Genomic DNA, 27,360 nt, shown 5'->3' with positions numbered 1-27,360 from the left:
AGACAGGGTTTTGCCATGTTGTCCAGGCCGGTCTTGGACTCCTGGGTTGAAGTGATCCTCCCGCCTCAGCCTCCCAAAGTGCTGGCATTACAGGCATGAGCCACTGTACCTGACCCACATTTTCAATTGAGAGAACTGTTTAAAACTCTATAGGATCTGATGATCCAGTCCTGTAGAGTTTTAAACAGTTCTCTCAATTGAAATGCAAATCAAAGCTACAATGAGATAGCATCTCACCTCAGTTACAATGGCTTATCCAAAAGACAGGCAATAACAAATGCTGGCAAAGATGTGGAGAAAAGGGAACCCCTGTACACTGTTGGTGGCAATGTAAATTAGTACAACTACTATGGAAAACAGTTTGGAGTTCCTCACAAAACTAAAAATTGAGCTACCATATGATCCGGCAATCCCACTGCTGGGTATATACCCAAAAGAAAGGAAATCAGTATATCAAAGAGATATCTGCACACCTGTGTTTCTTGCAGCACTGTTTACGATAGCTGCAACACTAAGGAAGCAACTTAAGTGTCCATTAACAGGTGAATAGATAAAATGTGGCACAGATACACAATGAAGTACTATTCAGCCGTAAAAAAGAATGAGATCCAGTCATTTGCAATGACATGGATGGAACTGGAGATCATTACGTTAAGTGAAATAAAGCAGGCAGAGAAAGGCAAACATCACATGTTCTTATTTATTTATAAGATTTAAAAATCAAAACAATGGAACTCTTGGATATAAAGAGTAGAAGGATGGTTACCAGAGGTTGGGAAGGGGGTGAGGGGAAGATTGGGACAGTTAAGAGATGTATTAAAAAAAAAAAAAATAGAGGCCTGCCACGGTGGCTCACGCCTGTAATTCCAGCACTTTGGGAGACCGAAGCAGGAGGATCACCTGAGGTCAGGAGTTCGAGGCCAGCCTGGCCAATATGGCAAAACTCTATCTCTACTAAAAATACAAAAATTCCCTGGGCATGGTGGCACGTGCCTATAATCCCAGCTACTTGGGATGCTGAGGCAGGAGAATTGCTTGAACCTAGGAAGCAGAGGTTGCAGTTGAGCCCAAATCATGCCACTGCACTCCAGCCTGGGCAACAGAGCAAGACCCCATCTCAAAAAAAAATAGTTAGAAACAATGAATACAACCTATTATTTGATAGCACAACAGGGTGACTCTAGTCAATAATAACATAATTGTACATTTTATAATAAAGAGTGTAATTGGATTATTTGTAACTCAAAGGATAACTGCTTGAGGGGATGGATACCCCATTCTCCATGATGTGCTTATTTCACATTGCAGGCCTGCATCAAAACATCTCATGTACCCCATAAATACATGTGCCTGCTATGTACCCACAAAAATTAAAAATAATAATAAAAAAAACTGTACAGAACTTGGCGTGGATCGAGTTCAAAAGGAATTTGGAGTCATAAAAGTTGCTTCAAGGTCTCAGGCCAGCAACACAAACAGCATTTGCCCTTTGAGAGTGAAGGACACCCGCTGTGAGGCGCTAGACTCAAACCTGGGATTGAATAAAATCGAGGGGGTTGCTAACACACTCAATAATAATCAAGATAAATATAAGAATGCAATATTTTTAAATCAAAATTAATGTTTCATTTTATTTTTCTAATTGATGTATAATTGCATATATTCATGAGATATAATGATGTTTTAATATATATAATGTGTAGTGATCAGATCAGGGTAATTAACACACCCATTGTCTCAAACACTTATCCTTTGTCTTGGAAACATTCAATATTCCTTTATTCTAGCTAGCTATTTGAAAATGTATGTTAATGTTAACTATAGTCATCCTACAGTGGTATAGAACGGTAGAACTTATTCCTTTCTAGCTATAATTTTGTATCCTTTAGCAAATCACTCCCCATTCCCCCTTCTCCCTCCACCTCCCAGCCTCCAGCATCCTCTGTTCTACTTTTTACTTCTATGAGATGAATTTTTTTTTTAGCTTCCACCTATGAGTGAGAATATTCAGTGTTTAACTGTTGGTTCCTGGTTCATTTCACTTAACATAATGTCTTCCAGTTCTATCCATGTTGCTGTGAGTGACATGGTTTCATTCTTTTTTATGGCTGAATGGTATTCCAGTGTGGAGAGAGAGAGAGAGAGAGAGAGAGAGAGAGAGAGAGAGAGAGATAAATTAATTTAGAGTTCGTGACTCCAAATTTCTTTTGAACCCATACCAGACCTGGTAGAGTTTTTTTTTTTAATTATTACTTTTAATTTTTGTGAGTAGATAGTAGGTGTATATATTTTTATATATGTATTTATGTATATATTTATGTGGTACATAAGATGTTTCGATATGGGCATGCAATGTGAAATAAGCACATCATGGAGAATGGGGTATTTATCCCCTCAAACATTTATCCTTTGAGTTACAAACAATCAAATTATACTCTTTAAGTTATTTTGAAACATACAATTACGTTATTATTGACTATAGTCAATATATATTTTATATACATATATATGTGTATCTCACACATTTTCTTTACCTCACACATTTTCTTTATCCATTCATCCGTTGTTAGACATGTAGGTTGATTCCATATCTTGGCTACTGTGAATAGTGCTGCAATAAACATGGAGATGTAGATATCACTTTGACATATTGATGCTCTTTCCCTTTTTTTTTTTTTTTTTTTTCCGAGACAGAGTCGAGTCTCACTCCAGCCCAGGCAGTAGTGCGATCTTGGCTCACTGCAACCTCCACCTCCCAGGTTCAAGCCATTCTCCTGCCTCAGCCTCCCAAGTAGCTGAGACTACAGGCGCACACAACCACACCCAGCTAATTTTTGTATTTTTAGTAGAGACAGGGTTTCACCATGTTGGTCAGGCTGGTCTTGAACCCCTGACCTCAAATGATCCGCCTGCCTCAGCCTCCCAAAATGCTGGGATTACAGGCGTGAGCCACTGTGCCCAACCTGATTTCCTTTCCTTTGGATAAGTGTCCACTGGTGGGATTGCTGGATCTTGTGGTAGTTCTTTTTTTTTTTTATTTTTATTTATTATACTTTAAGTTCTAGGGTACATGTGCATAACGTGCAGGTTTGTTACATATGTATACTTGTGCCATGTTGGTGTGCTGCACCCATCTCGTGGTAGTTCTATTTGCAGGTTTTTGAGGATCTGCCATACAGTTCTGCATACTCCTGTGCTAGCCTATATTCCCACCAACAGTGTTTAAGAGTTCCCTTTTCTCTGCAACCTCACCAGCATTTGTTATTTTTTGTCATTTTATAATTGCCGTCCTAACTGCAATAAGATGTTATCTCATTGTGGGTTTCATTTGCACGTCCCTGCTGATGAGTGATGTTGAGCATTTTTTCCTGTATTCGTTGGGTATGTCTTCTTTGGAGAAATGTCTGTTCAGAGCAAGTGCCCATTTTTTAATCCAATTGTTTGGGTTTTTTGCTTTTGAAATGTTTGAGTTCCTTGTATATTCTGGATATTAATCCCTTGGTGGATGAATATTTTTCAAATATTTTCTCCCATTCTTTAGGTTGTCTTTTCACTCTGTTGCTTGTTTCTTTGCTCTGCAGACATTTTTTTAGTTTAATATAATCCTGTGTGTTTATTTTTGCTTTTTTGCCTGTGCTTTTGAGGTCCTATTCATAAAATCCTTTCCCAGACCAATATCCTGAAGCATTTCCCTGATGTTTTCTTCTAGTAGTTTTATAGTTTCTGGTCTCAAAGTTAATTTTTTTTAAAAAAAAAGCACGTGATGAACAATATATCAACATTTTCAATAAAGATAGGATCCAGCTCAGGATTGAGATTAGGGTGAGATGAACGAGGTATCATACAAAGGTAGGGTGGAATCCTACATTATTGTTCATCATATATCTACATTCATTTTGATTTTTTAAATGTTGCATTAATTTAAAATATTGTATAGATAAATAATAGCACTGATATTAATTATTGAGTTTTTATTAGGTTGATGCAAAAGTAATTGTGGTTTTTGCCATTACTTTTAATGGCAAAAGTAAACATAAGAGGGAGAAACTATTAGATTGGTTCATAAGTAATTGCAAAACCACAACAACTTTTGCACCAACCTAATAGCTCCCCCCACTTAAATTTTACACCCAAGGATAGTGCCACACCTGCCTCACCCTAGCCCCAGCCTTGGAGAGGAAGCAAGTGTGCTGAGGCTCCTGACACTGCCTGATATCTGGGAATTCACCCAGTTCCTTGGTGAAATGTAGTCTCTACGTTTATTCATTCACTTATTGGCTCATTCAGCACAGTTCATTGTTCCTCATGCAGGCCAGGCACTGTGCTAGCTTCGGGGGCTGACTCAATCCCTGCCCCCATAGTGCTTATGATCTCAATGACAAGAAGTGCTTATACACGTAATTACTCAAATAACCACTTAATTTTAATGAAGTGCTGCAAAGGAAATGTATGGTACCTAGGATGAAATCCCCTGACCAGCTGGGCCTTAGGGAAGGCTTTCCAGAATAAGCATGATTTTAGCTGAAAATTAAAGTATGAGTAAGAACTGAAAGCACAGAAGGAAGGGAGAAGATCCCAGGAGGAAGGGGCTGCCTGTGCAAAGGCCCTGAAGGTAGGAGGGTGCTCAGTCAGGGAAGCAGGAGAGAGGTCCGCACACTTTCTCCTGGACTCACTTTCAGGGTGGGTTTGGGAGAGAAACAGCAGCCTAAGGCAGTAGTTTCCAGGCCTGGATATCCATCTGAAACACCTGAGAAATATGTTAACAATGTACATTCTCAGGCCCCAGCTGCAGAACCTGTGATTGCACAGATCTGAAGCAGGGCCCAGGAACCGTATTCTGACCTTGTCAGTCCCACTCAATCCTTGGCATTTCAGCATCTCTAGATTCAAGGTGTCCCGCCCATGAGACAGCTGCTCCAGGTGAGCTGGGCCCTGTTACTCCCTGCAGGTTTGAGTGGTTCAAGGACCTGGGGCTGAAGTGGTACGGCCTCCCTGCTGTGTCCAACATGCTCCTGGAGATTGGCGGCCTGGAGTTCAGCGCCTGTCCCTTCAGTGGCTGGTACATGGGCACAGAGATTGGTGTCCGCGACTACTGTGACAACTCCCGCTACAATATCCTGGAGGTAAGGACCCTCTCTGGTCACCACACGGAAAAGCACATAGGAGAGGGTACCAGCTCAGCAGTCCCTTTCTCCACGATGAGCTTGGTTGCTTGGAAACTTGAAGGGGTTAGAATAGAACTACAATCCCAGAGAAGCCCCTGGAAATGCCAGGGGCATCCATGTCTTTAACAACGATGAAAATGACAGCAAACACACACATAGCACATAGCACATGCTAACACCATTCGAAGCACTGTTTCTGTGTTCCATTCTCATTTAATCCTCACCTGAACCTTGAGGTATGAGAATCCGCCTTCGACAGATGACAAGCTCAAGGTCACACAGCTAGCGGGCAGCAGGGCTGGGACGTGTGTCTGGTTTGACTTTATGGTCCAAGTTCATTACCACCCCACTCCACTGCCTCTCGGTCTTAAATCTTGTTAGAAGAGCTTGAGGATGACTGACAAACTCGGGACATATTTAGTGTCTTTTCTAAAAAACAAGGGAGGAGGTTGGCAGTGGTTCCCCACTCTAAGCATTTCTCGGCGGAGGGTCTGATTCCCTCCCGGGCTGAGTCATCCGTATCTACTAAAAAGTGCTGGAGCGGTGCTTCCTGAAGCCCAACTTCGGTGAAAGCATCATGATTGCTGCGTTTTTGTCAGCAAATGTCTCTAACAACACTCTGCTGCTGTTGGATTTGTTTCAAAAGAGGGCCCCGAAAAACAGAGAAGTTAAGCATCGGGCCTGTGTCACACAGGAACTAAGGCACAGAACCAAGATTAGAACCCAGAACCGAGCATCAGGTTTGTGTTGTTAAAAATCCACTGGTTGGCCGGGCGCGGTGGCTCAAGCCTGTAATCCCAGCACTTTGGGAGGCCGAGGCGGGTGGATCACGAGGTCAGGAGATCGAGACTATCCTGGCTAACATGGTGAAACCCCGTCTCTACTAAAAATACAAAAAACTAGCCGGGCGTGGTGGCGGGCGCCTGTAGTCTCAGCTACTTGGGAGGCTGAGGCGGGAGAATGGCGTGAACCCGGGAGGCGGAGCTTGCAGTGAGCCGAGATCACGCCACTGCACTCCAGCCTGGGAGACACAGCGAGACTCCGTCTCAAAAAAAAAAAAAAAAAAAAAAAAAATCCACTGGTTGGCTGGGCACAGTGGCTCACACCTGTAATCGCGGCACTTTGGGAGGCCGAGGCAGGTGGATCATAGCCTGGAGTTTGAGACCAGCCTGACCAACATGGTGAAACCCCGTCTCTACTAAAAATAGAAAAATTAGCCAGGCATGGTGGCGTGCACCTATAATCCCAGCTACTCAGGAGGTTGAACCAGGAGAATCACTTGAACTGGGGAGGCGGAGGTTGCAGTGAACTGAGATTGTGCCACTGCACTCCAGCCTGGGCGACAGAGCGAGACTCCATCTCAAAGAAAAAAAAAAAAAGCCACTGGTATCACTGTGGAAAACAGATGCCAGGGATCCTCAGCTTTGCCACACATTGGAGGGTACCTGGGGGGCTTCGCAATGCCTGGGTCCCACTCATCGGGGTTCTGATGTCATAGGTCTGGGGTGGGCCCTGGGTATCTGCATTTTTGCAATGTTCCCTAGGAGATTCTTCTGGACAACCACTGATGCATGCAAACTTCTTTTTTCTTTCTTTCTTTTTTTTGGGGGGTAGGGGATTGGAGTCTCGCTCTGTCACCCAGGCTTGAATGCAGTGGTGCGATCTTGGCTCACTGCAACCTCCACTTCCCGGGTTAAACAATTCTTCTGCCTCAGCCTCCCAAGTAACTGGGACTACAGGTACACACCACTACACCCGGCTAATTTTTTTAATTATTATTTTCAGGAGAGATGGCGTTTCACCATATTGGCCAGGCTGGTCTCGAACTCCTGACCTCAGGTGATCCACCCACCTTGGCCTCCCAAAGTGCCGGGATTACAGGGGTGAGCCACCATGCCCAGCCTAAACAACCACTAATGCGTGCAAACTTCTGGCAGGAAGGAAAAAATGTTTCAGGCGGTTTTCGTAGATGTGGCTCAACTTGCATTTGGGGATTGTTTTTTAAGGAGTTCCCACCCCCCCGCAATTAATTTCTATTCTTTTAACCAAAATAATGCATAGAATAACAATAGCATTGTTCTTCTATACATACTTTCCTCTGTGTGTGTACTTTCCTCTGTCATACACTCCAGCTTTATATGTATTTATGGAAAGCAGCAACAAATTTCTTACTTCCCGCAAATGTGTCGCTGATAGAGACCCCAAGCAGAAACTAATGCCTCAGCCTCGAAGAGTGAGTTAATAAGTCTGCTCTCTGATTTCTGTTTACATTTCAGTTGCAAAGAGTAGTCTCCTGGTAATTGAAATGAGCCTCTCTCCCACCCGACCCTCCAATTCCATCTGCCATGATGTACAAACGTTGACAGCTGGGTCTGGGAGCAGTTTACCCAAACCCAAGAAATTGCTGCATTCTAGTCCCATAATGAGACCTGGGTTCCCACCAGTGACTAGTATTGACAGAGGAAGTGAAAAGCAGGGATTTAATTAATGCACTTGCTATTGGGTCTTCCCTGGTCCTGACACCAGCTCCTGCTTCTGCCTTAGCTGTAACACGCATGTCATGAGTTCCTTTCTTTGCAAGTAATTTTACTGAAGGCATCAGCTGCTTGGAGAGCAGCTCCAAGGTCTTAGATATTAGGCATCTCCCTGGGCTCCAACTCTGAGGCTAGCTGGTTCTGCGGACACTGGACATGTCCAGGCACCTCTCTGAGCCTCAGTTTCCTCATCTGTCAGATGGAGACTGGCAGGGGCCTCATGAGCTCAAAGCACCCATGGCCTAGATGCTAGGTCGTGACCACTCTAGGGGTAGAGTAGGATGGATGAAGAGCTTTTCCTACTAGAAAGCAGATGATGCACTCACAGACCCACATCTCTGTTAAAATGTTCCAGGGGCTGGGTGCAGCAGCTCACGCCTGTAATCCCAGCACTTTGGGAAGCTGTGGCGGGTAGATCACAGGGTCAAGAGATCGAGACCATCCTAGTCAACATGGTGAAATCCCATCTCTACTAAAGTTACAAAAATTAGCTGGGCATGGTGGTACGCACCTGTAGTCCCAGCTACTTGGGAGGCTGAGGCAGGAGAATCACTTGAACCGAGGAGGCAGAGGTTGCAGTGAGCCGAGATCACGCCACTGCACTCTACCCTGGCGACAGAGCAAGACTCCATCTAAAAAAAAAAAAAAAATGCTCCAGAGATCCTGCCCCCTGTGCCTATCACATCTGGAATAACATCCTGACTCCTTGGCCTGTCTTTCAAGATCTTGTACCAGCTAGTCCTGTCTCACTGCCACCAATTACCTCTTTCGTACCACCCTCCTCCAAGCACCCTCTGGCCTTCTTTCTGTATCTAAGATAGCCCAAGCCTCATCCCACCCCAGGGCCTTTGCTCTTGCTGCCCCCTCTGCCTAGAGCACTCCCTCCCCAGATCTGCAGATATCTGACTGCTTCTCATCACTTAGGCCTCGCCTTGCATGCTATCTCCACAGTGGGCCTTCCCTGACTACCCCGGCTGAATTAGCCCAGCCCCTATATCCCTCTTCATCCCATTTCTTTATTTTCTTCCTAGGAATTAGCACCTACCACTATATTAAGTGTCTCTCTCCCCCATTAGAATACAAGCTTAATAATTAAAGGGCTAGCCAAGTCTCTAGTTTCCTGCTGCTGGTAGGTTCTCAATAAAAATTGTAACTTTTTAAATATTTTTAAATTTTTATTTCATACCTAGTCCAACAGATCAATAAAAAATTTTTGAATGATTGAGTTCATTAGTCTATGAATTCATTGATTAATTAATTAAGAAATTCTTGGCCAGGCAAGGTGGCTCATGCCTGTAATCCCAACACTTTGGGAGGCCAAGGCAGGTGGATTACTTGAGGCCAGGAGTTTGAGACCAACCTGGCCAACATGGTGAAACTCCATCTCTACTAAAAATACAAAAACTTAGCCAGGCATAGTGGCAGATGCCTGTAATTCCAGCTGCTCAGGAGGCTGAGGCAGGAGAATCGCTTGAACCCGGGAGGTGAAGGTTGCAGTGAGCCGAGATCGCACCACTGCACTCCAACCTGGGCGATAAAGTGAGACTCCATTTATAAGAAAAGAAAAGAAATTATTTCATGCCACTAGCCCTGTCCCTCTTCAATATGAAATCCAGAGGTACTCCAGCCTGTAAATCTGTGTTTCCTTCCTCTTTCAGGAAGTGGCCAAGAAGATGAACTTAGACATGAGGAAGACGTCCTCGCTGTGGAAGGACCAGGCGCTGGTGGAGATCAATATCGCAGTTCTCTATAGCTTCCAGGTAACACCAGGGCCCGCACCACCAGGGTCAAGCCTCAAATGGGAGCTCAAACCTTTCAGAGCCTTGGTGCAGAGGGTCAAGAGACCTCACTGCCAGACACCACCTTTGGGGGGATTGTGTCCATGAACATGGTCTAACTTCCATCCTGCATGCCCTCCTCTCCAGTGTGGATCTTGGGTGGGGACCATTTGATGAAGAGATGAACAGACAGTGGCAGAGGTAGGGGAGTGTTCTGTCTTGTTGCTTAGAGTTCTTTAGAATTCAGACAAGAGGCATCCTTTCTGTCTTGTCATCTCTTAGGGCCTCAGACTATCACATAACAGAGACAAATACTCTTCAACATGGTCAGAAACATATAGGCTCCTAAATGCATAAGGCTGTGCTAAATGGCATTATAGCAGGATGGCTGGAAAATATATCAACTAAGCCACAACACTTTTTTTTTTTTTTTTGAGATGGAGTTTCACTCGTCGCCCAGACTAGAGTGCAGTGGCACAATCTCGACTCACTGCAACCTCCACCTCCCAGGTCCAAGTGATTCTCCTGCCTCAGCCTCCTGAGTAGCTGGGATTATGGGTGCCTGCCACCACGCCCAGCTAATTTTTGTATTTTTAGTAGAGATGGAGTTTCACCATGTTGGCCAGGCTGGTCTTGAACTCTGACTTCAGGTGATTCACCTGCCTCGGCCTCCCAAAGTGCTGAGATTATAGGCGTGAATCACGCCTGGCCACCACAACACTTTTGAGAGCCAGAGGGGGACACTAGTAATAACTATGCCAGGACAATGGACATCAACTAGGATTCTCCTGGGCCAACCAGGAGATCTAGAGACTAGAATTTGCTCTCTATAATAGGGGCCATCACTGTCCTCTGGGGGCTTCCAGTCTAGGCAGCTAGACCCCCATAGATGCACATGAGAGGCACACACAGCCAGCAGAATGAATGTGTTAAATCAAGCCATGGAGGGATAGGAATAGAAGCCATAGGTCCCCATGTCAGATCTGGTTGGAGTGGATGCACTGAGGAATGTCAGAGGAAAGGGACAAGTTGAGACAGGGCAAGAAGGAAGGAGGCCACCTCCCTTCTCTCTTAACCATGGAGAATAAGGTTTCAGGAGTGTGGCATGTGGCCTGATGGACTGGTATGAAGTCTGTCAAGCCAGAGACAACAGGGATGTGATTGAGATGAGCAATGAAAACTAGCCAGGCGCTATGGCTCACTCTTGTAATCCCAGCACTTTGGGAGGCCAAGGCAGGCAAATCACCTGAGGTCGGGAGTTCAAGACCAGCCTGGGCAACATGGCGAAATCCCATCTCTACTAAAAATACAAAAAATTAGCCTGGTGTGGTGGCACATGCCTGTAATTCCAGCTACTCAGGAGGCTGAGGCAGGAGAATTGCTTGAACCCGGGAGGTGGAGGTTGCAGTAAGCCGAGATCGGGCCACTGCACTCCAGCCTGGGTTACAAGAGCGAGACTCCATCTCAAAAAAAAAAAAAAAAAGATGAATAATGAAAACAGAAAAGTGTAGGAAGGGAACAAGGTTTGTGGGCACAGACAGAAAACATTGCTTGGACAAGATGTGAATTCAAACCCATCAACCACAGCAGGCTCTGGGGCCAGCTTTCCCTGACAGCCAGTCCACCCCACCTCAGCTGGGATGTGCTTGTTTTATTTCTTAATCGACTCATCTTTATTACTTAAAAATGTATATTTTAAGATTTTATATCACCACCCTAAATGGAGAGCCAGCACTGGTTGCCATAAATATGTTAATTGTAATATTAAATAAACAAATAAGCAAACAGAAGGAAAACAAATCAAAGTTGAGCAATTCTAGCTAGATACTGCCTGAGGTTCCTCCCTCTTATTTAAAAAAAAAAAAAAAAGAGCGGGGCAGTGGATACAGCGGCTCATGCCTGTAATCCCAGCACTTTGGGAGGCTGAGGCAGGTGGATCACTTGAGCCCAAGAGTTCAAGGCCAACCTTGGCAACATAGTGAGACCCTAACTCTATAATAAATAACAAATAAAAAAAGAAGATATACAAACGACCAACAAACATATGAAAAAATTGCTCAACATCACATCACTAATGATCAGGGAAATGCAAATCAAAACCACAATGTGATACCACCTCACTCCTGCAAGAATGGCCATGAACAAAAAATAACCAATGTTGGTGTGGATGCCGTGAAAAGGGAATCCTTCTACAGTGCTGGTGGGAATGTAAACTAGTACAGCCACTATGGGAAACGATGTGGAGATTCCTTAAAGAACTAAAAGTAGGCGGGGCGCAGTGGCTCACACCTGTAATCCCGACACTTTGGGAGGCCGAGGCGGGTAGATCATCTGAGGTCAGGAGTTCAAGAGCAGCCTGGCCAATGTGGTGAAGCCCATCTCTACTAAAAATACAAAAATTAGTCGGGCAGTAGTGGCATGCGCCTGTAATCCCAGCTACTCAGGAGGCTGAGGCAGGAGAATCACTTGAGCCTGGAAGGTAGAGGTTGCGGTGAGCTGAGATTGTGCCACTGTACTCCAGTCTGGAGGACAGAGTGAGACCCGGTATCAAAAAAAAAAAAAAAACAAAAAAAAAACCTAAAAGAAGTCATTATACAAAAAAGATACTTGCACACACATGTTTATAGCAGCACAATTCGCAATTGCTAAAAATGTGGAACCAATCGAATTCATGGCATTCGCAGCAACCTGAATGGGAATGGAGACTGTTATTCTAAGTGAAGTAACTCAGGAATGGAAAACCAAACATCGTATGTTCTCACTCATAAGTGGGAGCTAAGCTATGAGGATGCAAAGGCATAAGAATGACACAGTGGACTTTGGGGACTAAGTGGGGAAAGGTGGGAAGGGGTGAGGGATAAAAGACTAAAAATTGGGTGCAGTGTATACTGCTCAGGTGATGGGTGCACCAAAATCTCACAAATCACCACGCATGTAACCAAATACTGTTCCCCAAAAACCTATAAAAATTAAAAATATAAAATATAAAAATTAAAAATATAAAAAGAAAGAAAAGGGCCGGGCACGGTGGATCACGCCTGTAATCCCAGCACTTTGGGAGGCCGAGGCGGGTGGATCACGAGGTCAGGAGATCGAGACCATCCTGGCTAACATGGTGAAACCCCATCTCTACTAAAAATACAAAAAAAAAAAATTAGCCAGGCGAGGTGGTGGGCGCCTGTAGTCCCGGCTACTTGGGAGGCTGAGGCAAGAGAATGGCGTGAACCCAGGAGGCAGAGCTTGCAGTGAGCCGAGATCGCTCCACTGCATTCCAGCCTGGGCAACTGAGCAAGACTCTATCTCAAAAAAAAAAAAAAAGAAAGAAAGGAAGAAAAGGGTGTGGGGTGGGATGGGAGAGAGGAAGATTGGCAAGATCGACAAGAAAGGTGTTAAAGATACAGAAGCACCCAGCGAAGACTTTCTTCTGGGTCTAAGTAGAAGGACTGGACAAGAAATGCAAAGAGAATCTCCATTTCACTTCACACTGTTCTAAACCATCTCAGGGACCACCCTTTGGGAAATGCTGCTCTTTGGGGGAGGAAGTCCCAAAATACCCCAGCTTCTCGTACCTCCTGACCCATGTCGCCTCTCCTCCCACAGAGTGACAAAGTGACCATTGTTGACCATCACTCCGCCACCGAGTCCTTCATTAAGCACATGGAGAACGAGTACCGCTGCCGGGGAGGCTGCCCTGCCGACTGGGTGTGGATTGTGCCCCCCATGTCTGGAAGCATCACCCCTGTGTTCCACCAGGAGATGCTCAACTACCGGCTCACCCCCTCCTTCGAATACCAGGTCCTTCCCTGTCCCTGCCTCTTTTCATATTAAGTGTCCTGTATCTGGTGTGTGTGTCACATTTAGGCTCATTTCAACCCAGGCTAGCGCTCTGGACACCCAATAGCCACATGTGGCTGGTGGCTACCATAGCACGGGTCTAGCTGAAAGAACAAGAGAGACAATATGAGTCCAGCATGATGGCTTATGCCTATAATCCCAGTGATTTGGGAAGTTGAGGCGGGAGGGTGGCTTGAGGCCAGGAGTTTGAGACCACCCTGGGCAATATAGTGAGACCCCATCTCTAAAAAAATTTTTAATTAGCAGTCTGGGCATGGTGGATCACACCTGTGATCCCAGCACTTTGGGAGGCCAAGGCAGGTGGATCACCTGAGTCAGGAGTTCGAGACCAGCCTGGCCAACATGGCGAAACCCCATCTCTACTAAAAATACAAAAAATTAGCCTGGCATATGCCAGCTACTCAAGAGACCGAGGCAAGAGAATCGCTTGAACCCAGGAGGCGGAGGTTGCAGTGAGCTGAGATCAAGCCACTCAACTCCAGCCTGGGCAACAGAGTGGGACAGAAAGAAAGAGAGAAAGACAGGGAGAGGGAGAGGAGGAGAGGGGGAGGACGAAGAAGGGGAGAGGGAAAGAGGGTACCGGGAGAGAGGGAGAGCAGGGAGGGGGAGAGGGAGAGAGGGAGAGAAGGGGAGGGAGGGAGGGAAGGAAGGAAAAGAACGAAGAAAGGGAGGAAGGAAGGAAGGAAGGGAAGAAGGAAAGAAGGAAGGAGAAAGAAAAAGAAAGAAAGAAAAGAAAGAAAAAAGAAAGAAAGAAAAAGGAAGGAAGAGAGAGAAAGAGAGAAAATTAGCTGAGTGTGGTGGCACACCCTGTATAGTTCCAGCTATTTGGAAGGCTGAGGTAGGAGGATCCCTTGAGCTAAGGAGGTCAAGGCTGCAGTGAGCTATGATCACACCACTGCACTCCCGCCTGGGCAACAGAGTGAGACCCCTGTCTCCTAAAAGAGAGAGAGGGATGAAATGAGAGTGAGTAGTCAGGGGTCACAAGAAGAGAGTTTGAGAGGGACTGGGGGCGGAGGGGAAAGAGCTAGCAGAACACTGCCAAGGCCAGACCACCCACTGGGCAAGGACAGCCCCCCCCACCTGCATCCCTACCCCCATGGTGGTCACCAGTGGGCAGAATTCTGGGTCAGGCAGTCACAAGCCTCAGGGGGTCCTGAGCATCCCCAACAGGAGCCAGATGCCCTCACTGCAGTGAGTGACCGTAGCCCTCTCCTCTCTTCCCAGCCTGATCCCTGGAACACCCACGTCTGGAAAGGCACCAACGGGACCCCCACAAAGCGGCGAGCCATCGGCTTCAAGAAACTGGCAGAGTAAGTTTCCTGCAGTGGGCGGGTGGGGTGGATGTGCGCACAAACTCAGAGAGCCCAGAGTAGGAGGCTGGGCAGACTCCTGTGCCTTCTGACCTCTCCGTAGGATATGATTTATTTGTCTTCTCCAGCCACCTGTGCCTTCTTTGCCTCTGAGTCTGAGCTGTGAATGTCGTTCCAACTCTTCTCCTTCTCAGCCTCACTTTCCTCATCCCAGTTTCCTAAATTCTTGTCCTGGGGCAATGGTGTGTTGGTGAACCAGCCCTCCTAATAATAATAATAATAGAAATAGTAATAGTAATACTTTGATTTTCATGGTTGCCAGTTTCCATGATGGAAATATTCCCACTATGAACAATTTCTTTTTTTTCTTTCTTTCTTTCTTTTTTGGGATAGGGTCTCACTCTGTTCCCCAGGCTGGAGGGGTCTCACTTTGTTGCCCAGGCTAGTCTCAAACACCTGGCCTCAAGCAATCCTCCTGCCTCAGCCTCCCAAAGTGCTAGGATTACAGGCATGAGCCACTGCGCCTGGCCTAGGAAGTCACTGAACCCAGAGTAGGGAGGAGCTAGAGTTAGTCGGCTCCAGCACACTGCTGCCTGGAGAGCACCCTCGTTCAGAGCTGACCCCTAATTTTACTCATTCGTTCGTTGACTCATTCATTCATTCATTCATTCATTCATTAGCTGGGTGTTGTGGTACACGCCTATAGTCCTAGCTACGCAGATTCTGTGCCAGGCACCATGTGAGGCTTCAGGGGGATCATGGCAAGCTAGACAAACGCTGTCCCTGCTGTCATGAAGCTCACAGCCATTCCTTTGTCAAAGAATCAACAAATACAGTAAACATGGCAGCTGTGGAAGGTACCATCGAGGAATGGTTCCTGGAAGTAATAATGGTTCACAGAGTTTGGGAGGTCAGGGAGGGCTTCCTAGAGGAGGTGACAATTGAGCTAAAGAATGAGATGAACAAAGTTTAAGCAAAGAGGGGCAGGAAGGGGGTTATGGCCTGAGACTACTGAGGAGTGATTTTCCTGAATCATGCCTGACCAGCCAGGGAACCAGCTGACAAGTAGGGTAGGGTTAACTAAGTTGATTTAATGGGGATGCCAGCCTTCTGCCCAAATAAAGAGAACCCCACTGATCCACTTACAAAAGATCGCTGTTTGGAGCTAACTTTTTGTCAGAAGACACTACTCTCTTTCCTCAGCTCCCTCAGGTCCAGAATTCTCTATGTATGATAACTAGTTGTACAACAGGTATCATCTAAGCCTTGGGTCCAAGAGACAAGACACTGACTGGTCTTGCACGGACCCAAACCTAGGTCCTGGTTCCATTAATAGAGCCCATAGAATCAATCAATCAATCTCTCTCTCTCTCTTTCTCTCTCTCTCTTTTCTTTTTCTGTTTCTGTCTCTTCTCTCTCTCTCTCTTCTCTCTTCTCTCCTCTCTCTCTCTCTCTTCTCTCTGTCTTCTCTCTCTTCTCTCTCTCCTCTTTCTCTCTCTCTCTTCTCTCTCCTCTCTCTCCCTCTTTCTCCCCTCCCTCCCTCCATCTCTCTCCTTCCACCCTAATCCCATCCCCCAGCCAAGCAAGAACACATCAGCAGCCACCATTTCCCTAAAAAGAATATCTCAGATAGTCTCAGGGAAGGCACTTGTTGGCTTCAGTTCAGCTCCACTGTCTCTGGGGGAAAGGGGAGGGAGAAATCTAAAACATTAATTGCACTATTGAGTTTTGGGTAGTAACAATGGGAATTAATTATAGATGCATCTTTATGCTCAAATTATTCAAAGGGAACCCTCCAGGTACCTTTTATTCCTTTCTGTTTCTTCCCCTTAGCTAAGTCTTCCTGCAGCGTGGGCGGTTTCCCTGATTCTAAAAAATAATGAACTTAACGCCGATAATCCCAGGTGGGGGAAAGTTAGCAACTTGTCTGCAATGAGATTTCTAGTTACAACAGGGAGGCTTGTTCAGGAGTCGAGCGCAGGTATTTCTGAGCCTCTGGCCTGTCTGCTACGTGCCCCCGGAACTCGCCCTGCCCCGTAGAGCAAAAGGAAGAGACACTGGTTTGAGCTTTTCTGTTTAGCTAGAAAGAGGCTGGATTTGATGTTCAGACTCCCCAGGCTCTCAGTGGCAGCATCTTTTAAAATTCATAACTTCTTTTATTTTTTTTTATAAAGACGAAGTCTCGCTATGTTGACCAAGCTGGTTTCAAACTCTTGGCCTCAAGTGATCCTCCCGCCTCAGCCTCCCAAAGTGCCAGGATCACAGGCATGAGCCACTATGCCTATCCCATAACTTCTTTTGATAGATATTTATTTAGTGCCTATGGGGTATCAGGCTCTGTGCAAGACCCTTGGCATGCATTGCTGAATAAATCAGACTTGGTCCTTCCCTTGTGGACCAACAAACCTCTAAAATCCCATCAAACTCAATGCCTGGTGACTTATTCGTGATTCATTTCTCTCTGTCTTTCTCTCATTCACACATGTGCATACACACATTAGAATATGAGCCCCATGACAGCTGCATGCCATAGCTATGTTCTCTATGGTCTCCAGTTCCTGTAACAATACTGACACATAGTTAGGCACTTAATATTTGATGAATGAAAGAGAGAGGAAATGGATGAACGATCATCTTTTGAGGCAATACTCGGCACACTAAGGTTCTTAAGCCTGGGATCTATCAAGTAACAAGCTAGCAAAACTTAACTACTTCTTTTAACTCATGACTAATTGCTCTGGTGGGATTTTTTTTTTTTTTTTTTTTTTTTTTGATACAGAGTCTCACTCTGTCACCCAGGCTAGAGTGCAGTGGTGCCCAGTGGTGCGATTGCGGCTCACTGCAACCTCCGCCTCCTGGGTTCAAACAGTTCTCTTGCCTTAGCCTCCCAAGTAGCTGGGACTACAGGCACACAGCTGCCACACCCAGCTAATTCTGTTGTATTTTAGTAGAGACGGGGTTTCACCTTGTTGCCCAGGCTGGTGGCAAATTCCTGAGCTCAGGCAATCCATCCGCCTCGGCCTCTCAAAGTGCTGGGATTACAGGCATGAGCTACTGCGCCCAGCCTCTGGTAGGATTTAATAAAGGATTTAATATCCAGCATTATCTCTAGAGAAGTTAAAAAAATAAAATAAGATAAAATAAAAGGATTCAATAATATGGTGCTTAAACACAAGGGCTTCGAATGCCTCTGAGGAAACCCCTGAAGTCATCAAAGATCAAGAGAGTTCTCTTCTGTTATATTTCATGGATCCTGGTTCTTGCACAAAAGTCCCAATCCAGCATCTTCTCTCCCCTTTTCTGTTTCCCATTTCTCATCTCCATCCTCTTCCCTCCAGAGCTGTCAAGTTCTCGGCCAAGCTGATGGGGCAGGCTATGGCCAAGAGGGTCAAAGCAACCATCCTGTATGCCACGGAGACAGGCAAATCGCAAGCTTATGCCAAGACCTTGTGTGAGATCTTCAAACACGCCTTTGATGCCAAGGTAGGTGGGGGGTAGCCCTAGCTCCGCCAGCTTCTCACGGTAAATTAAGGCGGCAAGGGGAGAGAGGGAAGTCAACAGAGAAGAAGCCTTTGGCAAAGGATGAAAGCACAACTGACAATGCCTATCAGCTCACACGCACGTTGGTATAAATTTCAGGGGACTGTGATATCCCTCTCCCCATGAGTCCAGGAGTCACAAAATGAAATTCCCTTCTTTAGTGCAAAATGTTAGAGGGTTTATAAGAAACCATTCTGAGGTCAGTTTGGGAAGCTTTGCCTGAAGTACAGCTCAATGGTTTTCATTGCTGTGGCAGGACTTCCCAGAGCCTGTAATCTATAAGCATGTGTTCTAATCTCCAAAAGAGGCGAGGATAGAATATAGACGTTTCCCAAACATGTTTGATCGTGGATCACTTGTTTTCATGGAGCATCTCAGGAGACTGGGATTTTCTAGAACCTATTTTGAGAAATGTTGCTCAGACGGTGATGAGACACAGGGCAATCATCTTTCCAGAAGGCAGATATCTCAGGCTTGTTTGGTCAGGTGCTCCACACTGCTTGCAGGAGGATTAGAGAGGAGGTTGAGAAGACTTAGTCAGCTCTAGCCAGATCATTCCCAACCTAACTGGGGTCGGGAAGAATCCAAGACCAATTGACTATAAGAATCCCAAGGGATTCCATCAAGATCTGTTTCTGTGTCTGTCAATCGCTTGAACCATTGCTCCAGACTCTCCACAATCCTTCAGGCCACAGTGACCATAGCAAGGTCCCACACTACCAAAAAGCGTTTAGTTCTACCCACTTGAGCCCACTGAAATACTAACACCCCAGATCTTTCAGTTCTCCTTCCAAAGGAGATGACTCAAAATGACTCACATTTTTTCTTTTCTCTCCTCTTCCCCTTTCCCCATCGCTTCCTGTCTCTCCCACCTCTTTTCTCTCCTCATCCCCTTCTTCCTCTCCCCATTCCATACCTGTGCCCCGCCCACCTAGGTGATGTCCATGGAAGAATATGACATCGTGCACCTGGAACATGAAACTCTGGTCCTCGTGGTTACCAGCACCTTTGGCAACGGAGATCCCCCTGAGAATGGGGAGGTGAGATGAGCTTTTACCTGTTTAAGAGTGTGGTTCCATCATCAGGAAGAAGTGGGAGCCACAGTTGAGACTCTTCCTGTACCTGCTATTCAGTAGCAAACCCTCCCAGAGCCCAAAGCCAGTAATTTCCATTTGGATCCAAGTTATACAAAGGTTGGACAATTCCAAGTACTCAGTCTACGGGTGTCCACTAGTTAGCAAGTCCCTGGTGAAAATGTTGTCACCTAAATAAGCTATTTGTTTGCAATCGCTGCTCCTATCATGAGCTTGATATCCCCTGATGTAGATGAGGAACGTGGGGACAATATTTTTAAGGAAGTCTCCAAAGGGAAGTTGTGTGCTGGAGGTAGGGAGTCCACATCTGTAGTCATTTAAACAGCAGGTGTATCCACTGAGTCTGTAACCCAGGCATTACTGTCCAGCCTGAGCCCCTGACCACTCCTGACATCCTGACCTCCAGGCATCAGTCTCTTCTGTGACAGCCAGGACCCCAGACGCTCAGTGCCCGACCTGGCTTCCCATTTACTAAGATGTGCTAATTTCACCCATATGTTTTCACCTCCAGAAATTTGGCTGTGCGTTGATGGAAATGAGGCACCCCAACTCTGTGCAGGAAGAAAGGAAGTAAGTGAATGACCCCCTCCGATGTCACCCGCCACCCCCTGAGGGTAACTGGACATTGACTTTCGGCACCTGGGGTTCACATTTGAGTTCTGGATGGTGGCCGTACTCTGAAGTCCATTTGTGATGGGTCTTAGTTGTGAGGTGTCTGCAGTCTACTAGGGCCAATATTTTGGTTTCTGAGTCACTTACAGCCTTGTGCCTCAGTTTCCTTTTCTATCAAATAGAGATTATAGCACCTGCCTTGACTTTCTAATTAGTAAGAATCAAATCACAAACTAGATGTAAAAGCACTGTGTGCTGGAGGCGGTGGCTCATGCCTGTAATCCCAGCACTTTGGGAGACTGAGGCAGGTGGATCACGAGGTCAGGAGTTCGAGACCAGCCTGGCCAACATGGTGAAACCCCGTCTCTACTAATAATACAAAAATTAGCCAGGCGTGGTGGCGCATGCCTGTAATCCCAGCTACTCGGGAGGCTGAGGCAGGAGAATCTCTTGAATTTGGGAGGTGGAGGTTGCAGTCAGCCGAGATCGCGCCATTGCACTCCAGCCTAGGCAACAAGAGCAAACTCCTTCTCAAAAAAAAAAAAAAAAAAAAAAAAAGCACTGTGTAAATATTGTTCTTATTATTATTTTTCTCTCTTTGGGAACCACATTCAAAATCAGTGCAAGGCAGTCAGGCATGGTAGCACATACCTGTGGTCTCAGCTACTCTGTAGGCTGAGCCAGAAGGATCACTTGACCCCAGGAATTTGAGGCCAGCCTGAACAGCCAGACCTTTTGACAAAAAAGAAAAAAAGTTGCTAAAATCAAAGAATGGAACTTCTTTCCTTAGAAGGTTCCTGTCTGAGGCTCACAGTGAAGTTGCAGCTAATCTAGAAGTTGAGTTCAAAAGATAAGATACATCATAAGACAAAACATACCTGTAGTCAAAAATATGTTTGTAATGGAGCTGCATGTAATGTGGGACTGAGTTCTAAAGGTATTTGACAAAGTAAAAAAGCATCTAATCAAACTTACCATTGACAGCTGGGAGCGGTGGCTCATGCCTATAATCCTAGTGCTTTGGGAAGCTAAGGCAGAAGGATTGCTTGAGGCCAACAGTTCAAACCAGCCTGGGCAATTGCAAGATCCCATCTCTACAAAAAAAATTAAAAATTAGCTGGGTATGGTAGTATGCACCTGAAGTCCCAACTACTCCAGAGGCTGAGGCAGGAGGATCACTTGAGCTCAGGAGGTCGAGGCTACAGTGAGCCATGATTGTACACAGCACCCCAGCCTAGACAATAGAGCAAGACCTTGTCTCTAAAAAATGGAAATAAAAAATTTTTTTTGAGATGAAATTTTGCTCTTATCACCAAGGCTGGAGTACAATGGCATGATCTTGGCTCACTGCAACCTCCACCTCCTGGGTTCAAGCGATTCTGCAGCCTCAGCCTCCCAAGTAGGTGGGATTACAGGCACATGCCACCATGCCCAGCTAATTTTTTTTTTTTTTTTTTTTTTTTTTTTTTTTTTTTTTGAGACGGAGTCTCACTCTGTCACCCAGGCTGGAGTGCAGTGGAGGGATCTCGGCTTACTGCGAGCTCCACCTCCCAGGTTCACGCCATTCTCCTGCCTCAGCCTCCTGAGTAGCTGGGACTATAGGCGCGTACCACCGTGCCCAGCTAATTTTTTTTTTTTTTTTTTTTTGTATTTTTAGTAGAGACGGGGTTTCATGTTGTTAGCCAGGATGGTCTTGATCTCCTGACCTCGTGATCCACCCGCCTCAGCCTCCCAAAGTGCTGGGATTACACTTTGAGCCACCGTGCGCGGCCCAGTTTCGTGTTTTTAGTAGAGACAGGCTTTCACCATGTTGGCCAGGCCGGTCTCAAACTCCTGACCTCAGGTGATCTGCCTATCTCAGCCTCCCAAAGTGCTGGGATTACAGGTGTGAACCACCGCACCCAGCCAAAAAAAAAATTTTATTTAATTACCCTTGAAAAGCCCTTGCATACCCGATAAGGTATAGGACATATGGTATGTGCACACTGAGCTATCTTTCCATTAGGCCAACTCAGTATTTGCTCAAGCATGGAGCAGATCCCTGTGTCTTAAGGTGAATATCAAATGCTCTAGCTGGCTGGTGTTTATTGGCTATGTTAAGCAGAAAATCCTTTCTGAGGCCAGGCACGGTGGCTCACGCCTGTAATCCCAGCATTTTGGGAGGCCGAGGTGGGAGGATCACCTGAGGTCAGGAGTTTGAGACCAGCCTGGCCAACATGGTGAAAATCGTCTCTACTAAAAACATAAAAATTAGCTGGGCATGGTGGTGTGCGCCTGTAATCCCAGCTACTGGGAGGCTGAGGCAGGAGAATCACTTGAACCCAGGAGGCGGAGGTTGCAGTGATCAGAGATTGCGCTACTGCACTCCAGGTTGGGCGACAGAGACTCCGTCTCAAAAAAAAGAAAAGAAGAGAAAAGAAAAAAAGAAAATCCCTTCTGATTTTCTTTGGGCAGAGAACGTACTGCCATATTCACATAAGTTTGATACCCAGGAAACTGACCGTTGCTGAGTCCTTTGTGATCAGCATCGTAGTCCTCACTCTCGCTACCTCTCTCCTTCCCACCCCATCCTGGATGGCCTCCCAGCAGGTTCCCTCTCACCCCTCCTTCAGGGAGAGATAGGGCACCATCGATTCTCCCCTCTAGGTGCCCGGAACCCTTGCGTTTCTTTCCCCGTAAAGGGCCTCCCCTCCCCCATGGTGACACAGAAGTCCACGGTCTGGCTACAGCCCGTGACAGCCAGCACAGGTAGAGTGTGCATGTGTGTACATGTCCACATGTGTGTACACGCATGTGTGTGCGAGTGCGTGCATGCAGGCCCAATACCTGAGCATCCCAGGCCACACATCTAGGTCTCAAGGAGACCTGAGTTCTAGCCTGAGCTGTGTCACTAACTCACTAAGTGACCTTGAGCAAGTCACTTAACCCCCGTGGGCCTCGGTCTTTCTCCTCTGCCAAATGGGGAGAAATTAGCTCTGCCCTACGCACTTCTGTGGCCTATTGGCAGGGTTAAAGGGTAATAACAAAAAGGAAAGCATTTGGAAAAACCTCCAACCTCATACAAATGCACGTGCTGTTATTTTTACCACAACCATCAACCATTCCTCCAACACTAACAACACAGCCACCCCCTGATATATTGCATGACTCAATGTGAGACTATTTTAGGGCAGAAAATACACTTACATATATTTAGAACTTTCCTGATGCTGGAGCAAAAACTTTAAAGAACATCCAGCTTAGAAAACCCTGCTGCCAGAATGCACAATTTCTTTTCTTTTCTTCTTCCTCTCTCTTGTTTTTTATTTTCTTATTTCTTTTTAATTTTTTGTAATTAGATTTGTGTGTTGGGTTTGCTTCTTGAGGTTTGGGTTTTGTTTTGGAGTTTTGGTTGCTTGTTTGTTTGGTCTCAGATTTTTTGTTTGTTTCTGTTTGCTTTGTTTTGTTTTGCCTTACCTGAGAGCACAACTTACCACTTTTAGGGGAAAACTGAGAAATTGGATTTTTTTTTTTAGTCTGAAGGTTCCTGAGCCTCTCATCTTGAGGTTTGAGTCCCAATGACATCGTCCTTCGCCTTCAAAATAATTTAATTTAAAAATGCAGTCTCTTTCCATGCCAGGTGTCAGTGCTGAACATTGTTCATATTTACTTGAAATGTGAAATGTGACAGAACCCTGAAAAGTCTAAGGACTATAACTTTATGGAAGGACAGTATTGAATGGGATACTCCAGCACTGTCCAGAAGAACTTTCTAGAGAGATGTAAATGTTCTATATCTGTGCTGTCCACTATGGCAGCCACTAACCACACGTGACTCTGGAGCCCCTGAAATGTGGCTGGTGCAAGTGACACCCTGCTGTGACCCAGTGGTTCTCAAAGCTGAATGCACATCAGAATCACCTAGGGAGGTTTGCAGTGTACCAACCCACACTGACTTGCATTTAATTCAAATTAATTTAACTTTAGATAGCCACACTTAGCCAATGGCTGCCATCTTGGACAGCATGGTCTAGTTTCCAGCTACTTAAAGTGAAGTCCGGAGACACTGGCATCTCCTGGGAGCTTGTTAGAAACACAGAACTCCAAGCCAGGTCCCAGACCTACTTAATCAGAATCTGCATTTTAATGAAATCCCAGGATGATTCTTGTGTACATTAAAATTTGAGAAAGGGCCAGGCGCAGTGGCTCACGCCTGTAATCCCAGCATGTTGGGAGGCCGAGGAGGGTGGATCACCTGAGGTCAGGAGTTCGAGACCAGCCTGGCCAATGTGGTGAAACCCTGTCTCTACTAAAAATGCAAAATTAGCCAGGCATGGTGGTACATGCCTGTAATCCCAGCTACTTGGGAGGCTGAGGCAGGAGAATTGCTTGAACCCGGGAGGCAGAGGTTGCAGTGAGACGAGGCCGTGCCATTGCACTCCAGCCCAGGCAACAAGAGTGAAACTCTGTCCCAAAAAAAATTTTTTTTTGAGAAACAAGAAAGCATGGTCTCATGGTTTAGGGGAGTAGTTAGTTCTGCTCCTGACTTCTTACTGATTAAATCATGTTAACTTTATGGGTCTCAGGTTTCCTGAGTTAAGCATGGCCAGAAACCTTTTTAGTACCAGTAAGACCAAGTATAGATGGACGGTTACCACTGTGGTGGCCATGGGTACGTTGGTAGATTATAGAAGAGACCATGGGAGTGTTATGGTTTGACTCAACATACAAGAGAAGACCCTAGAATCAGGACTTGTCACTTGAAGATCCATCAAGGGTGTTGACCTCAGGAGGGAGCTCCAGGCCAGAGCTCAAAGGTTCTCTTTGGTTTTGGCAGGAGCTACAAGGTCCGATTCAATAGCGTCTCCTCCTACTCTGACTCCCAAAAATCATCAGGCGATGGGCCCGACCTCAGAGACAACTTTGAGAGTGCTGGACCCCTGGCCAATGTGAGGTAAGCAAGGGGATAAGGGGGTCGGGGGTCAGGGAAGACTAAGGCTCCTGGGGAGCTGGACCTAGTTACGAAGTGAGCTCTTCGTCGTGGGGAGGCAGTCTCCCTTCTATGTCCATTCATTTCTCATAAAACCAGCTGCATCCTGGCTGTCTGGGACCCCTCCCACCCATTAAGTCACATTGCCTGGTCTCCCCATGCACCGTTTTTATCCTTTCTGTGACTTCTTTTTCTATACACACTCCCTCAGAGCCCCCTTACCAAAGGTTCACCCCGTTATTTGTGCTGAAGGCTATCAATCTCTGGATATTGCTCAATGAGCTGCCCTTCCCAATAGCTATGGTGTATACTTAATAGAAGCTTCTGTAGACACCCTGCTATGACCCCATGGTTCTCAATCCTGGAGGCTCCTCAGAATCACCTGGGGAGGTTTGCAGCATACTAATACAATAACCAAGCCCCATCTCCAGAGATTCTGATGGAATTGATCTGGAACTGGGCCCATGTGCTGCTTTTTCCTTTAAGTCTCTCCAATTGACTCTAACATGCAGTCAGATTTGACAAATACTGCCCTAACCTCATATTATCTCATGGCCTAGTCACATACTATGAGATAATTTTAGGAAGTACGTGGACAAATATTTTATATTACAACAGTTGTGTATTCAGTCTAATGGGTTCTTGGAAGGAAAGAAAACTGGGATGTCAAACCCTTGGTTTCGTGGATATTGATCAAGACAAGACTAATGTGAGTTGCCCTGTAGGAAGAACCTTCAGGCCTGGCCACAAATCTCTCAGAACTTCACTAACTGAGCCTTCTCCATAATTACTCAGAGCAATGCTTAGTAGATGATATAGATCACTGGTTTGCTAGATGTTGAAATATCTGTTATGTCCTCCAGGACATTTTCAAATAGGCTTTATGTTTTAAAGCAATTTTAGGTTAACAGCAAAATGAGCAGAAAGTACAGAGAGTTCCCACATCCTCCTGTCACTACACACGCACAGTCTCCCCTCCTATCAGCATCCCACACCAGAGTGGTGCGTTTGTTAGAACTGACGCACCTACAGGGACACATCATTATCAGCCACAGTCCATAGTTTACTTTAGGGTTCACTCTTGGTGTTGAACATTCTATAGGTTTTGACATCAGTACATTTTTCAGCTCAACATTGAAACATCAGTTCTGGAGTTTGACAGTCAGACCCATTTTTCCCTTATTAAATCTATCATGGCAGAGGTTGGCAGACTAACGCCTGTGAGCCAAATCCAGCCTGGTCACTGCATATTTTTAACAACCCATGAGCTAATAATGCTTTTCTTACCGATGAACATTTGTAATCAGTTTGATGGTAGAAAACATTACCTTTGAACCCCAATGAAGAAAATGTTATTATTCTCTCCCAAAAAATGAATTCCAGTCTTCTCATAGTAGACCTGTGTTAAAGTATGCTTAAGTGTTATTATTATGTTTTTAATTTTATCAATTGAGAATGTTCAGGAATTTGTTTTCTTTCTTGTTTTGTAAGTGCCTATGTAATAGCTTCAATTTTGCTTCTTGGCCTGTAAGCCTAAAAATATTTGCTGTCTGACCCCCACATATAAAAAGTTTGGCAATGCCGGGCACAGTGGCTCATGCCTATAATCCCAGCACTTTGGGAGGCCAAGGCAGGCAGATCTCTTGGGCTCAGGAGTTTGAGACCAGCCTGGGCAACATGGCAAAACCCCATTTCTACCAAAAATATAAAAACTTAGCTGGGCGTGGTGGCATGCACCTGTGGTCCCAGCTACTCTGGAGACTAAGGTGGGAAGATCACTTGCACCTGGGAGGCAGAGGTTGCAGTGAGCCAAGATGGCGCCACTGCACTCGAGCCTGGACGATAGAGCAAAACTCTGTCTCAAAAAAAAAAAAAAAAAAGGTTTGCCAACTCCTGGTTTGGAGGCTTAAAACAGGCATTTTGAGATCATAAGCTGAAGATTGTGATGGAAATGTGACTAGTAGTGACTGCAGTCTAGGTTCTCAGGCCCACCAAGAAGAATATTAATGAATCAACCACCTGAATCATCATCTGTTGGTGAACACAAGAGTTAGGAGCCTTGGTCCATTGGGGCTACTATACCAAACACCATAAACTGGTAGCTTGTGAACAACAGTAATTTATTTCTCACAGTTCTAGAGGCTGGGAAGTCCAAGATCAAGGTGCCGGCAGATTCAGTGTCTGGTGAGGGCCCACTCTCTGGCTCATAGATGGTACCTTCCAGCTGCGTCCTTACATGGCGGAAGGTCTCTTCAGCCCCTTATGAGGCACTAACCCCATTCATGAGGCTTCACCTTCATGACCTAATCACCTTCCAAAGGCCACTAATACCATGACATTGAGGGTTAGGTTTCAACCTGTGAATTTGGGGGAGACACAAACATTCAGATCATAGGAGTGATGAGCTAGTGAGGAAAAAGTAAAAGCAAGTTCAAAAGCACAAATGAGTTGTTGACAGTGTCAGTGGTAATCGAATATGGCAGACATCACAAACATAAATCAC

The 27,360-nt window shown here is 45.7% G+C and overlaps 1 protein-coding gene across 3 annotated transcripts in view; it reads left to right on the top strand.

The window, feature by feature from the left end:
- NOS1 (nitric oxide synthase 1) overlaps positions 1 to 27,360 on the top strand; it is a 227,447-nt gene that overhangs the window by 163,372 nt on the left and 36,715 nt on the right. For 2 of the 3 annotated variants that reach the window (XM_077955339.1, XM_077955338.1), the window contains exons 10-18: positions 4,949 to 5,123; positions 9,358 to 9,459; positions 13,078 to 13,272; positions 14,557 to 14,642; positions 17,981 to 18,125; positions 19,118 to 19,222; positions 19,788 to 19,846; positions 22,535 to 22,636; positions 24,705 to 24,821. In XM_077955339.1, coding sequence (XP_077811465.1) covers positions 4,949 to 5,123; positions 9,358 to 9,459; positions 13,078 to 13,272; positions 14,557 to 14,642; positions 17,981 to 18,125; positions 19,118 to 19,222; positions 19,788 to 19,846; positions 22,535 to 22,636; positions 24,705 to 24,821 — 1,086 coding nt within the window. The remainder of the gene's footprint in view (positions 1 to 4,948; positions 5,124 to 9,357; positions 9,460 to 13,077; positions 13,273 to 14,556; positions 14,643 to 17,980; positions 18,126 to 19,117; positions 19,223 to 19,787; positions 19,847 to 22,534; positions 22,637 to 24,704; positions 24,822 to 27,360) is intronic. The other variant, XM_028829952.2, reaches the window with a different exon arrangement.

Source organism: Macaca mulatta, chromosome 11, assembly GCF_049350105.2.
Source record: "Macaca mulatta isolate MMU2019108-1 chromosome 11, T2T-MMU8v2.0, whole genome shotgun sequence".
Classification (NCBI taxonomy): Eukaryota; Metazoa; Chordata; class Mammalia; order Primates; family Cercopithecidae; genus Macaca; species Macaca mulatta.
This window is presented reverse-complemented; position numbering and strand designations above follow the sequence as displayed.